Source organism: Erpetoichthys calabaricus, chromosome 6 (genome assembly GCF_900747795.2).
Source record: "Erpetoichthys calabaricus chromosome 6, fErpCal1.3, whole genome shotgun sequence".
In the NCBI taxonomy this organism is placed as follows: domain Eukaryota; kingdom Metazoa; phylum Chordata; class Cladistia; order Polypteriformes; family Polypteridae; genus Erpetoichthys; species Erpetoichthys calabaricus.
In genome coordinates, this window is record NC_041399.2 from 190,642,611 (window position 1) to 190,658,395 (window position 15,785).

Genomic DNA, 15,785 nt, shown 5'->3' on the forward strand with positions numbered 1-15,785 from the left:
TGTGCCATATTAAAGGGGGTGAATACTTATGTGATCAATTATTTTGTGTTTTATATTTGGAATTAATTTAGACCACTTTGCAGAGATCTATTTTCAGTTTGTCTTTTTCTGTTGATCAGTGTCAAAAAACCTTATTTAAATATACGGTGATTCAATTTTGTGTAACAATAAAATGTGAACACTTCCATTGGGCAAATAATTTTTATAAGCCTTGAATATTTTGAAGAACGATGACTACTAATGAAATTGCTGTCTTACTTACTATAGAATCTCATTTAAAAAAAATTACAGTAGTGATTTACATTCCCCAAAAGACAACAAACAAAATTTTGTGAGCTGAGTTGAAAGATGTGTCGGATTTACAGAAGCAAAATGAGAAATTAGTCTTCTTTATTGTTTAGATTATTTTGTGTGTTGTTTAGTCACTTAATTTGATTTTATTCTGTATTTCTGATTTGTGCCTCAAAAGACTTACCTTAATACAGGTTGAGTCAAAATTATGTTAACACTAATGGATTTTTTTTATCTCGAACACACCTTTCCAGGTCGATGGATAGGTCATGGTAGACCATTACCATGGCCTTCACGCTCCCCTGATTTGACACCCTGCGAATTCTGCTTATGGGGTTGTGGTATAGCAGGTCCACGGCTCTCATCAAAGGCCAGTTTTTAAAATAAATAATCCCTGCGCTCGCGGCTTAGCGAGGGGGCGTGGTGGTTGTGTGGCTGAAGTAGTTCTCAGGGCGATTTGCGGTGTGGGCGTTTCTCACCTAAGTGCACAGGTGAGAGACTGCCCGCATCCGTGATTGTTCCTGGGGCTGCTAATGTGCTGCAGCTGCCATGCCATTCATATACAGTATAGAAGCGCGAGTCGGCTAGAGGGGGAAAAGAGGAGAAGAAAAAGAAAGGAAAGAGAGAAAGAAAGATGGAGGTTGCTGGAGAGCACGAAGCAGGGGAGAGAGAGAGAGAGAGACGGTGCAGGAGAGTGAGCAAGCGAGTGCAGGCTCGCATTGCAGCTGTACGGGAAGCCTGGGTGTTGGGCCGACACCTGGGAGTAGTAGTAGTGGTCACTCCCGCTGATCATGTAGCGGGAACGACCAGTGAAGCAGGACGACTGGCCGCGTAAGGCCGGGAAGGCAGCAGGAGTTGGGAGGCTTGGTGGGTGAAGTCCTTGATGTGAGCGTCCTGGTCATCAAGGATACGAAGTCTCGGGACTGGGATGACTGTGTGACCGAAGCCAGGATCGGGAGGCCTTCAGACCGGTCGAGAGGAGTGAAGGTCAGCTACAGAGAGAGCGTCTCGCCTGCTGCAGGGCCCAAACGGGAGAAGCAGGAGAGACGCTAGGCTAAAAGAAGCACCGGGCTCTAAATTGTATTTTAAAGGACTGCTTCCAGCGTTGTTTTAACCTCATTTTTAAGGATTGTTTTTCTATTGTTTATTTAACCTCCACATGTTTCACTCCTCTTTTAATGGATTATTTATTAATTGAAGACTGTTTTTAAGACACTGCACTTGATTTAATTTGAACACTTGTTTTTGTTCTATTGTTTTAATAAAAGCACTTTGCACTTTTTCACCATCCCCTTGCTATGTTGTTGCCTCACTGCTTAGCTCATTGGTAGCATTACCGACGGTGACGGGTTCAAGGGCTCCTGGACTGCAGACGGGGGTATGCAGCAAACCCGCATCGTCACAGGGATATGATGAAGAAGCGTGTGTATAGCAGAAAAGTTTGTGATATCAATGACCTGAAGGACAGAAAACTGACTGTGGTATCATCTATTCCTCACAAAATGTGTGTCCAGGCTTTAAATGGTACTGTTGCTCATTGGTTTTTGTGTGTTGAACATGATGGCGAACAGGTTGAGACATTCCTGTAAATCATCCTTGCACATATAAAGTATGTTTTGTGAATAAATTGTTTCTGCATCTCAAATGTTAACATAATTTTGACTCACCCTGTATATTTTGGAATCACTTCAGATTTTTTATTTCAGATGAAAGGAGCTTTGACAAGGAATACTCTGTTACAATTTAGAATAAACATACTTGAGAAAAAAAGATTATGACATACCTGAAATGAGCCAACAATGAGCTCAAATATCATCTTCAACTCCTTCTTGACATGTTCCGGAAAGAAAGCAAAAATGATATAATGGACCCCAAACAATGGAATCAGCAATAACGTGGACTTTGCCAGTCTCCTGTCAAGCAGCAATGAGACAATAATTACTGTATGTATACTTGTCAATGTGTGTTTTTATTATTTTTAACAGAATAACCACAGAAATGCTGTTAACATTTGTATGCCCTTTAATACTCAATTTCCTCACAGAAATAGATTATTTTATTGATCGATTACAAGGTTTCAATAGACAAGGGCAGCCTGTTACCAAAGGCATGTGACCTTTCTATTATAATAAAGCTGCAAACAGACAAACTTTTATAAAACATATTTCTGATTACACTCCCAAGTTTTTGTTCCTTTTTTTATCTTGGTGAAAATAGGATAATTTTTGGGAAGAGCAAAAAAATTCGTATAAGCAAACTTATATTGCAACAGTTCAGCTCTTTACAGTAATGTGACCCACTTTCCTTAGTTGAATTTTTCTTTCTGAGAATAAAGCAGTCCCACAGAAATGATTTAAAAGGAGCCGTAAAGAAAATCTGCTTATCTTCATGCATTACTAATTGTAGCAAAGGGCCAAGGGAGATCTGCAATCTGTTTTTCTTGTTTATTAGAAGAATGTGCTTTAATTTCTACTTGGTCACCTTATAGCATGAAAAATAGTTAATGGAAGTTTTTTTCCTTGATAGTAATAATTTAGAGCCTTTTAATTGACTAAAAATGGTACAAATAGATAACATGGAAAAGCCAGTTTAAAAATACAAATTGAAATGTGTGTTTTACCCTTTAATTCCTTCATTTTCTAATTGAGTCTCCAGTATAGGGTCAATGCCTACCCCAACACCAACAGGCAGAATGTGGATGGGTGCCATATCACCGTAGCGCCCTCTCACAAACACATCCCATATACAAATAACAATAAGTGAGGTTTAACTTTTTTTTTTCACAAAAGAAATAATTTAAAAAATTGCAGGTTTTCATTCCAACCAGTTTCACAATCAGTGACTGTCAGATAACTGATCTTACTCTTTAATCAGGTGACCTTTACTCCATTTCTTTTTTAGCATTCAGAAAAGTACATCAGCATGATCTTTACATTTGTAAGAAATTAAGAATTATTTGCTATAGCTTTAAAATCTGTTTTCTCATTTTCTCTTTTATTCAATATTTTCTTTTGATTTTGCACTCTTAATTGTATAAGAATACAAACTATTAACAATCAATGGAGAGGACATGGGTGCGAAGGACACTGAATGTGAAAGTGACAGCAATCACTTTATTGATTACCACTTGTGTATCTGCTTGCAAATAATTGCATAAATATCCTCACCACTATCAAAGAACAAAATATTAAATGGCAAGATAATAGCCATCTAGCACACATACAATGGAAACAGAAAGTATTCAGACGCCTTCAAATTACATTTGCAAACTTTTCTGAAAAGATGTTTTCACTTTGTAGTTTTGGATTATTGAGCGTAAACTGAGAGGCAAAAATTGACAATTTATCCATTGTCTGCACAATTAAGCGTGGAGAAAGTGAAGGTCTCTGAACACTTTCTGAATCCCCTGAAAATGCTTGCATCATCCAGTAACAATTAAGCATAACCTGCTTGGAGTTGCTCCTTGGAGCACACAATCATCTTTGTTCTCTATTCTTTAGCAGGTGCAATCACATCCACCCTAGGAGTGAATCTGACTCGGCTTCCTTTGCTTTGCTTCCCTTGACCACTTCATTGCCTTCATAGCACACTGGCTTCAACTGATTCTTTTTACTCTCTTTTCCATTACTCTGACTTACTTGATTCCTGTTCTTTTTCTTTTGCTCTCCTTTCCTTTTACATCCCTATCACTCTTCTCTGGCCTTCTTTATACTATTGTGTGTAGGTGCTTCCATTAACGACCCATGGAGTGCCAATGAGGAAACTGGCTGAACTAGTCATGTTTGCATGTGGACATGTGAATAGCCAATTTCCCCATTAAACACCCCTTGGCCACTCAAAATTGCTACAGCAGGCACCCACATCCACCATTTTTGTAAACAAACATGAACTGCCACGGACCCGTTACTCACTTCAGCACACAATTTCACAATCAAAATAAACGTACAATGAATACAGTGTGTATGCTCTTCAGCAAGCACAGAGATTACTAAAACAGAACTAACCAAGGTCAGGTGAAATCCAGCTAGGTGAAGCCATGAGCATGAGTGAGTGTGGGTATATGTTTGTGTGACTGCATTGATGATGCACTACTGGGTCCTGTCTTACTGCCAGAACAGATTATGCCCACCTTCTTCAGAGCTCGGCCACAAGAGCCACCAGTTATCTCACTTTAATTCTGAAACGTAGTAGTGGGGAATCCAGGGGTGAATACAGCCATAAGGATCCTAAAAGGCTTACCTTACATATCAAGGTTACTGGGCCTAAGACCTGTACATGGTTCTAAATAAAGGGTAAGGTTATAAGTTAGGCAGTCTTTTGACCAGTACCTGCAGCCAGGGGTTACATTAGGGAAAAATGTAAGGCACCTGAAATTTTGTGGGGGACAGTAATCTTTATATTCGAGCTGAGCTGTTACAACTACCCTACTGAAACTTTACTTTCACTTTTGGTCCCAATAAACATTGATGTAACAGCAAATATTAATTGCATACATTTGTTACTTGAAAATCAATCAGATTTGTATTTAATTAATTGATATTTTGTTATCTGATTAATAATCTCAGCTACAAAAAAGCTAATAGGGTACATCTTTTATAGATCTTCATATCAATATATTTTTAACCATTAATGCAAGATGAAAGCTCTACACATGGAATATTCATAACTAATTAGGAATCTCAATTCATTTGCTAAAAAACAGTATACACTCAAAACAAAAATAGAATTTCCAATAATGCCCTCTCCCCCATTACTGACACAAAAGAACACTGAGAAATGACTCGAAGAGATTATTTGAAAACTACAAAAGCTGCTCTCTTCCTTCCTACTTGTTTCATTTTAATATGGAATGGTGTCAGTATGAACTGGATGACCGCTGTACCACAATGTTATTTTTCATATAAATTACGTCAGTGTAGTTATCTGACCAGTAAGAAAATGTCTTTTTCTCCACACATCAGCAACCTCTCCAGGTCCTGCAGATATCTTCTTTACAACATCAGGAGAATCCACCCCTTTCTCACTACAGAGGCTACTCAGCTTCTCGTCCAGACCTTGGTCATCTCTAAGCTGGACTACTGCAACTCTCTGATGTCTGGACTTTCACTAAAGGCAACACGACCACTTCAATTGATCCAGAATGCAGCTGCAAGACTCGTTTTTAATATTCCCAAATTCTCACACACTACACCTCTGCTGCGGAACCTGAACTGGCTCCCTGTGGCTGCCCGCATCAGGTTCAAAACCCTAACACTTGCCTTTAAGGCCAAAACTGGAACTGCACCACCTTACATATCAGCACTGGTTAAGCAGCGTGTCACTTCTCGCTCTCTCAGAACATCAAGCACTGCTCGTCTCGAACCACCCTTACTTAAAAGAAGAGGACGACATGCATCAAGACTCTTTGCAGTGTTGGCTCCTCAGTGGTGGAACGAACTTCCTCTTGCTGTACGAACAGCGGAGACCCTCACTGTCTTCAAACGTCGTCTGAAGACACACCTCTTTAAACAGCACTTGGGGGACTAAAGTCCCCATACTTTTTTTCTACCCTTTTTCTCTTATAAAAATTTTTGTACTAAACTTACTATTTTCTTCTAGCATGGTTTTGTGTACAACTTGGTCAGCGGTAACTTGTTTAATGACAGTAGATTTAATCCTAGCCTAAAAAGACTGAAGAACAGTCGTAGACTACTAAGCACGGTTGTAAGTCGTTCTGGATAAGAGCGTCTGCTAAATGTTGTAAATGTAAATGTAAATGTAAAAATGTAACTGTTTTTTAAGATGAAAACTACTACGATTTGGAGAACATGTTCAAAAAGTCCCATTATAGAGAACTGAGGTCGTGGGACAGTTCAGTTGAGGGGGTGATGCCCCCACCCAAATGGCCCTGGGTCTGCATGCAATGAGGGTACAAAACTAATGTTTTAGCTCCTGTTGCTGCCACCTATCAGCCAGGAAGATTTCTGTTAAAGTCCTCGTCCATGGAATAACTACTTCTGGGGTATTGAACCATAGGCTATTCTGCTGCCTGACAATGCCCATTTTTTTGTATTGGTATCTTGAAGTAAATTATCAATGCAAATGCAAGCTGCCATATTAGTATGAGGACCTTGTTTAGCCCTACTTAGGTCCTGAGTCACGTTTCTTGGTGGCACAAGTTATGCTCATCATGCCACACATCCCAAAATCCACAGCAGAACTGCTCAGTAAAAGGACTTGTCCTGATAGACAAATACAGTACATTTAAAAAGGAAAACACCAAGTTGCTACAAATCCAGGTTCAAGACGGTGATTAAGTGGTGGTATGCATTAAAGAAGAGTGAAAAGAATAATTTATTGGACTTTGTTTAGCTATACATGAAAATGGATAGCACAATAGACATGGCTGCAATAATGGCTTCTTAACTTTGTGCAAAGCACTGAAATTCAGATGACAAAAACATACTGACAACTACTGACAGGAAGAAAAACAGCAGAGATTTATGCTGCTGTTCATTTCTAGCCAAAAGGCAATGGCCATGTTGAGTGATGAGAACCTCAAACCATGTTTGAGCTTCATTATTTCCCTGCCTTAAGGACATTGGTGGGTAGGAATCTAAAAATCTTTGACAACGATTTATCAGAGGCGGAATTACAAAATGCAAAAAGAGTTTGTAGATATGAGTGAATAAAATAACAATAACCAATGACACATGGCATAGTAAGTTTTTTTGATAAACTGTTTAATCATGATACCAGTTTTGAAATGACAATTATTATGTCTAGAAATAATTAAAGAAACAATGTACTTCATACAAGATGGCTATTTCAAATGGCTACAGAGTGTTTATTCATATCATTTTTTTAACATTAATAATTAATAATTAATTTTGGAAATATAAGAACTGTTACTTTTGAGTCATAATGCACTGACTGGTTTCAGTACCTACAATGTAACATTCTAACATTTAAGCAATGCATGATGGAATCAAATATAGACACTTTTTTAGTTAAAGATTCTTGAAAACTTTCTGGGTAGTATTTACACATCTAGATAATAATTTTGACAGGGACATTATGACATTAGCTTTTATAATTAAAGTCTAAATGCCACCTGTTGCACACAGAAAAGCAACTCTTTCCATTACAGGACTGTAGGGAGCAGGATCTTATCCCAGACGCAACATGAATAAGCTAAGAACTAAACCTGAAATGAACACCTGCCACTATTTGTATGCAGTCTGCATGCTGTCTTCATATCTATATGGATGTTCTCTGAGGAGTTAAGTTTCATCCCATGGATTTGTGTGTTGGGTTAAATGGTGACACAAAAATGTCATTGTGGGATTTAGTAATACACTGAAAACCCATTCAGGACAGGCTCCAGTTTTATGCATGATGTTCCTGGGATTGGCTCTATAATGGAACAAGAATGTTTGAAAAGTTGGTGGATGCTCTACAAGGAATGATCAAAAAGTGTTGACCTTGGTATTAAATGTAATAGAGTCAATCATCAACATTTGAGCAACTTTTGCAACTTCAAACTTTCTTGTAATTTTATTTATAAATTCAGTTTCTCTTTTGTGTTGGCAGTCTTGCATATTCACAGGCTTTGCGGATGTGCACAATTGAAAAAAAAAATAAGAGGCACGATGCATGCAATTTTAGTAAGTGGCTTATATCCTACTAGATCCTTTACTAGTGATGACCTCTCCTGAACAATCAACACCAACTCTATTGTCAAGAAAGCACAACAACAGCTCTTTCTTCTAGGGAGACTGAAGCGAGTCAGCTGACCACAACACATTCTTACCACCTTTTATGCAGTGGAGAGCGTTCTGAAAAACTGTATCACTGTGTATTTTGGGAACAGCAAAGCCCATGAGCGCAAGACTCTGCTGCATGTAGTGAGGACCACCGAGAGGATCATAGGGGTCTCCCTCTCCTCAATAAAGGACATCTTTCAGACACTCTATCTGCATAGAGCCCATGGCATTGTGAAAGACATCTCTAACCCATCACACACCTCCTGCTGTCAGGTAGAAGGTACCGTAGCATTAGAACCAGCACAGCCAGGTCCTAAAACAGCTTCTTTCTCCAAGCTGTCAGACTTCTGAACTCCTACATGTCACCCAGTACCATATCCCTATAATATTCCCCCAATTACTGTATGTACTGTCAATTTGCACTCTGCACTTTAATATGGATATCGAGCATTGTGCAAGCTTTATAGTCCTGCATCTCTAGTCTTACTATATTGTACTGTTGTTCTAGTTTTTGGTAATGTTATGGTATATGTCAAATATATGTTGTTTTGCCGATGCACTGGGGACTGTAAGGAATGAAATTTCGTTCAATTATATACAATGTATGTGAATGAATGACAATAAAATTGAGTTGAGTTGACTAGTCTTTTTCATCCTTACATTATAGAGTAAAGATATAATAATAATTTTAAATGGGACCAGGAGAAAGATGTAGGCAGAATCAAAACTAAGTCAAAAACAGAAGACAGATACCAAACAACAACACCCAATAAACTAAAACATGAAAACCAGGAAATGTCCTCACTGACCATTACACGTTTGAACCATGATGTCAAGCCTGATGTCAGCAATGCACTGAAACCAAGAAACCATTCTGGCTGTATCCCAAAGGACTATGGGATCCAACATTGCAGACTGTATGAAAATAAATCCTCTTAAATCGACAGGCTGAGATATATTTTCATTTACATATTAAGGCACATGGAATTTGGCATCACTGCTGGTCGTTACCATGACCTTCAGATCGTAACCTAGCAACACCCAACCAAATGCTCACAAAATGACAGCACCTAGTATAGCCTTGCTCGAAGAAGAATGATAAGATATTTTTAACTTTAAAAAAATGTAACATAACCCCCCCCAAAAAACCTGCTGGTTATTCTCTTTCTGGCAGACTTAAAGCTAGAATGAGGACCCAGTAGAAGTGACACCAGTGTGGCCCCACCTCCTATGGCTCCAACCACAAAACACAGAAAATTACAGTGTATTTAAAGTGTATTTGAACAGAAATAACAAATAATAAGCAAAATAATATAATTCAAAATTGTCTTATTTCAAAAAGAGAAAAGAAAATGAAAAAATAATTTATCATAACATGGAGCACAGAAAAGATGAAATATGGAAACGAGAAGAATCCAAGTATTAAGCTAGAAAATACAGGTCCAAAACCAGAGAGCTAATGGAATCTATTGCCCATGCCTAACTACTAAGCAAAATTAAAACATTACAACATTAAAAGTTTCAAAGCCAGAGTACACTATGATCAAGTGAAGAAAAACTTTTAGTTTATGCACAGTCATGAAGATGAAGAGAACTGTCACACCATTATTTAACGTTGATGGTATCAGACATCATAACTTCTTAGACTGTACCCGTGAACATCTAGGTAATGGGGATCATTAGAACTTAGTTTAATACATCTTGGATCATCTTGAAAAGATGGCAAAAAAATTCTGCAGTCCATCGGTGAACTGTGGCATATACAGGGGTTTGTTCCTCACAATCATTGAATAGGGGAGAGTGAATCTCTGATGGCATATACAGCAATTGGCATCTCACTTTAGAAATTAAATGATAGCATCATACTTGATTTTACTGGTTTTAGCATCCATGTTGACTTAGTTTTGAAACAATAAGTATACCGTATAAACCACAAAGGACGGAATTTTGGTATTTACAGATTTTATCACCTATAAATGAATCAGTAATCAATTAAAAATAGAAATTAAGACTACCTCTTTCAGATTCAGACTCGCGCTGAAAGATATTCACATTACTGTAAGCTTTGCTTAGTATTTTGATCTCTTTCATAAATTTGCTATGAAAAAGTTTAATTCAGAGCAAAATAAATCAAGAACGTCTCTAATTGCCATACTCACAAATACTGGCTGGACTCATTTTTTCCAACATCAGCAGAATGAAGCTTTTGGATCAGTATTCGAATAATACAGATGAAAAGAATGAAATTAATCTGAAACAATAAAATAAAATAAGACAAAGGTGGTTAGTCATTCTGTTAACTTTTGACATTTTTTATGCATTTTTGGTATTCACTTATCATTTTTTTTTGCTTTGATTCAGACTAGTAAGCTGCTTGTCAGGTATGATATCAGCATTTTGTTGTATCATATTTAGAATATACTTCCTAACTGTCCCCAGCAGTTCCACCAACACACAATGGGTCTAATTTATCAAAGGTTCATAAATATTTATACATTTTTATTTTCAAATCCAATTTGAATTACAAAATTGCATAAAATGAAATGAGGTCATAATCAAGTGCACATGATGATAAATTTCAAATGGAACTGAAAAGGTAAGCATAAGTGTGTGTTGCAATTGTTAGGAACAAGCCTTGATAAGACCCCCATGGGCCCCAGGATAGGGAAGTTCAAGAGTTCCTTCCTCACCTCACTTCACTACCCCCACTGAAGAAATCCGCACCATGCTCACACATTATGAACATCATAGATGTCAATAATAAATTAGAAACTGTGATTAAAATAGAACAAAATATAAAACTTTATAACAGGTCAACTTGACAATACACACTATCAGACATGTGCGTCCAGGGACCACCTTCCTGGATTTGCTGAGGTAAGTGGTACCACCCTGGGATGAGAGGAGACACTCCCGCTGTTTCTACTTGCAGCTCTTAGAAGCCACCCAGTGAAGGAAATTGACCCTGTTCATGGCACCCTGACCTGGTCTGGCTCATTCCAGTCGGGGCTCTATAAAACCAGACAGTCCCTGGAAAATAGCACTTCATTTTAGACAAAGTGGAAAATGCTCCAGTTCTCCCTGATCTAGGAAACATTATTTAATGGGCTGACTCAAGCTGTCTTTCTAGGATGGTCAATAGCATTTTATTTGAGAGTAACAAATGCTGACAACAGACGTGCATTTATCAGACAATTTATCTGTGCTGTCTGAAAAAATATCTAAAACATAACTTTAACTTTCACCTTGATGCTAGTCACTAGCCTGAATTCTTCAAGATAACCAGCTTCACAACACTAAAAGAACTATTAATTGAATGTAAGTGGGTTACATACGGTCCTATGCTATACTTTCTGTGGAGCTTCCTCTTCAGGTAGCCATGCATTGAGCTAGTTCCGTTTTGGAACACAATCTGTTTTTTACACAAGGAACAACCAATTCATCAGATTTATGAGCGAAATACTCCCACAAAGAGGAGAATTTTGCCCAGTGTTTGAAGGAACCTTCTTCTGCTGAATGTAATGTGGCAGCCGTCATGATTAGCCACTCAAAAACAGCACAAGGAATCTTAGCATTAGGCACACAGTGTGTGAGAAAGGCAGGGGCAACTAGTTGATTAAGAAAATACAATTTGACTAAAATTTTTAATCGATTATATCATTTAATCATGGCAGCCCAAAACTGAAGTACTTACCGTGTATACTCGTGGTGGATAAGTCGGGACTTGAATTTACCATAAAATTTCTGGTATTTTATAATGTCGGTCGTGTAAGTTGAATGCGGAAAACTCACGCTATTGGTCCAGGAGATTATGATATGCTAACGCCTACCTGAGAGAGTAACCACAGAGCACACTGCCTTTTTTTTCTATGTATTGTGCCCACGTGACCACACGGAAATACCCAAACTATTCCGAGCAACATTTGCACTGTTTTGTGTTTTTTGTATCTCACATCCTCATACACCTTTATCGTAAGAGCATCCCTTAAATTAAACATCATTGAAGTAGCGAAAGAAATTGGTACCTGCGCTGCTGCAACAAAATTTGATGCATCTGAGAAACTGATGTGAGATTGGAGGAAGCAAGATGTAAGCAAAAAAAATTAGGTGTCGCATTTTTGAACAGGTGTATAAGTCAGGGTCTGATTTTATGATCGATTTTTTGGGTTTCAAGACCCGACTTATACATGAGTACACTGTACATGGAGGCACACTCATTATAACACCCATACATGCTGATACTGAGCTAGCTTAGAGCTGTCGTTTAATCTGACAGCATCTATTTGGACTGTGCAAGGAAACTGGTGTCCTTTAAAGAAGCCCATGAGAAAAAAGAAACCATGGGAAACACTCAAAGCAAGTGCAATCAAGCCTTTGAGGGTTCTACAATTGTTGTGATTCAAAAACAAACAGTAAAAGCTTTTATAAAGGGATCAGAAAGGGAAAGCAAGGTCAAAAGAGAAGCAGAAGGAAAAAATCAAACTGCACTATGGTCAAAGATTCAATTGCTAGAACAAATGTTAGATAACTAGAAACAGTTTAAATTTCAATGAATTACAGTAAAGGTGGTTTTATCTAATATTCGAACGGTTCATGACTGCACACATTAACCTTTATATGGTCCCACTGATGAAGTCACACCACAAGCACTCACAGGGGTTTGTGGGTAATTTACAATAGTAATAGTGAATGCAACCTTGGCAAAAATGTTGCACTGGTGAACAAAACAAAATGGTATCACAGAATGATTTAAACAATGTACACATTTTTCAAGACACATTTCGGATAGAAACTAATATCGGTCAGAAAACTCCAGAATAGATGAACAGATTGTGGAAAAACCATCCTGGATTTCTCACAAAAAAATAAATTACAAACTTAAATCACAACAACAATGTCACTGCATAGCTCCTTTCTTTCTGCCTTTTTTTTTGGGATGACTATCATTTGTTACTATATGCTTTTAATTTGTCAATATTAGTATTGTCTTTGTTTTAATTTTTTACCATCGCCTATCTTTTTTATGTTTATTGTAGGTTTGTTACCCCACTTACCCCACTTGTTTGCAATTAGGACTTTCTTACAGCCCTATATACTGTATTCCTATTGCTTCAGTTCCCTGGTGAGGTATGAGCTCATTGGCATTTTTCTTTTGCTATATTATTATTATGATTTAATTATATGGCTAACGCCTTTATACACTTAAGATAAAACTGGTTACATTTCTTTTGGTGAAGTGGCTTGCTCATGGTCACACAGTGTCAGTAACATGATTTGAACCCACAACTTCAGGGTTTGAAGTCCAAAACCTTAACCACTAAACTTCCCTGCTAGCAGTGTATATACTGTATATTAAGGATTTTGGGTTGTGTTCTTTTTTGGAATACTTTTGAGTACTGCAAATGGGGATGAGGATCAAGAATCCGCAATACTACAATTATCAGTTAATGTTGGAAAGTTTCTCAAAACCCATAAACACCTTCATGAGGCCCATCTGTCTGCAGGAAGCACTTCCTCAGTGTTGATCCTTTGGGGCTCCTTTTATATGGTATTGGAAAATTCTCTAACTTATTTTGTTCATATTGTTATGGAATTCGTAGAAGATTACAGCCTTTTTCATGGTATTCCAGAAAATATAGAAAATATCGTATTAAAAAATATATTTTAACCAAAACAATTATAAATATGGAACTGTTGATATTAATGTCCTCATCTTGTAAGCCAAAAATACGGTATCTCTTACTACCCATGTCTTCAAATGAAGGCAATTACATAAATGTAGAAAATTTGTAGTTTTAAAAATGCTGCTCATTTGTTAAGGTTAACCACTTACCAGTATGGAAACCAAAATTGGGGCTTTGATGATCCACCAGTATGGAGGTTCAATATCATTCCAGCAACTTTTACAAAAAAAAAAAAAATAATAATAATAATTAACTTTTTAAGTAGGAACACAGGCAGGGAAGATTACATTAATAATTTTGAAGCTTAATACAAAAGAATGAATATATAATGACAAAAGAAAAAATCATTTACCAATACTTTTACTGAAAATTCATTCTGTTAATGCATGTTACTGACACAGATGCAATGCAATTAGAAAGAAATGTTACGGAAAAATGCTAATTTTGTCTTCATTATGCTGCTGCTGATGTTATACATATTGTCCTGTTCTGCAATGTATGTGACTATGGCCTCCAGTTGACTGGTGTCCCAACCAGATTAAGTTTAAATTTTGTCCCTGACCTGGCAAAGGACCTGGCACTTAGGCAACTGAATGAAGAGAGAGAGAGGAGAGATTGGGAGCATGCGCTGATTACAGCATGTTGCTGCACCCACCACACGGCGGTCCACCTGGATTGGAACCTGAGTGTAGCCGTGCAACGGGTGGCACCTCAGCACCACACTGGAACAATGTGAGGATTTTTTATGGTGGCTGCAGTGCCAATCCTGTCACCAACTCCTGAGTTTTTCCTGCAAGTTGGAGGACCTGCTTGCAGGGCTGGATGCAGGTTAACGTCATACCTAGGACGAAGCAATGGCAGGTTAAGTGCCCAGAAGGCAAATATTTATCAAAAACCCTGGCCAAATTGAAAAAACGGGGAATCAAAAATGCCTGGCATCAGACCCAAAACATTAATCAAAAGTCAAGAAACAAACTATTGTACGTAAACTGAAGAGCCATAACTGACACATAAGATCGTAGTTTTTTTAGTATCTACAATCTTGAACAGCCAGTAAAATGCTTACATTCTAGGAAAGCAGGGCCTTACACACTCCCAGGCTTCCATGCTAAGCAAAGCAGTACCAAACTTTAACAAAACTGACCACAGAATGGCAGCAACCACAGAAAACAAAGATGGCACTGCAGGGAGACATGGAAATAATTTACTTTCATCAAAAGTAAAATTTAATAGTAGAATGAATTTATACATTACAAAAAGCCCTAATGGAAACCAGAAACATAAAAAAGAACCAAATAGACATCAGGTTTTCATTAGATGTCTGAAAAAGTAAAAAGCCTTCCTAGCGATAGCTGAGATGTGCTGTGACCACTTTTGGTTATCTCTGATGGTAACTTCAAGAAAGTTAAAGTTGCTGATTCTCTCCACTGCATTCATGCTGATGTACAGTAGATGAGAAACATCCAGTAATCTATTACTAACTCATTGGCTTTGCTGACTTTAAGGGGCATACAGTATTTGGTTTTCCTGGCACCACTGTGACGGTAAGTCTATTTCTTTGGTGTAAGCTATCTCAAGTTATTTTGGTGATCAGGCCTAAGATCACTATTATCAAGCACAACGACTGGTGTCCAAACTGGCAGATCTGGGACTTCCATCACTCACCTGCAGTTGGATACTGGACTTCCTGTCTGGTTGCTCCCAGAGGGTCAGGCTGGGTCTCCACACATCCACTGCTCTCAGCCTCAACACCGGGATGCCGCAGGGTTGTGTGCTCAGCCCGCTCCTCTACACCCTCTACACATATGACTGTGTCCCCACTCACCATAGCAACAAGATTATAAAGTTCGCGGATGACACAACGGTGGTCGGACTCATCTCGGGCAAGGAGGGTGAGCTAGCATACAGGGACGAGGTGGAGCGACTGTCAGAGTGGTGTACAGTCAATAACCTGCTCCTCAACACCAAAAAAACAAAGGAGCTTGTTATTGACTTTAGGAAAAACAAAACTGACATCCAGCCACTCATCATTGGCGGGGCCTGTGTGGAGAGGGTCCCGGTGTTC

At 38.2% G+C, this 15,785-nt stretch overlaps 1 protein-coding gene across 1 annotated transcript in view; it reads right to left on the reverse strand.

Annotated features, from left to right (window-relative positions):
• vipr1b (vasoactive intestinal peptide receptor 1b) overlaps positions 1-15,785 on the reverse strand; it is a 251,631-nt gene that overhangs the window by 17,851 nt on the left and 217,995 nt on the right. Inside the window, exons 9-11 of the mRNA XM_028804190.2 lie at positions 13,870-13,936; positions 10,196-10,287; positions 2,075-2,204 (exon numbers count right to left, since the gene is read on the reverse strand). Of these exons, the coding sequence (XP_028660023.2) occupies positions 2,075-2,204; positions 10,196-10,287; positions 13,870-13,936 (289 nt within the window). The remainder of the gene's footprint in view (positions 1-2,074; positions 2,205-10,195; positions 10,288-13,869; positions 13,937-15,785) is intronic.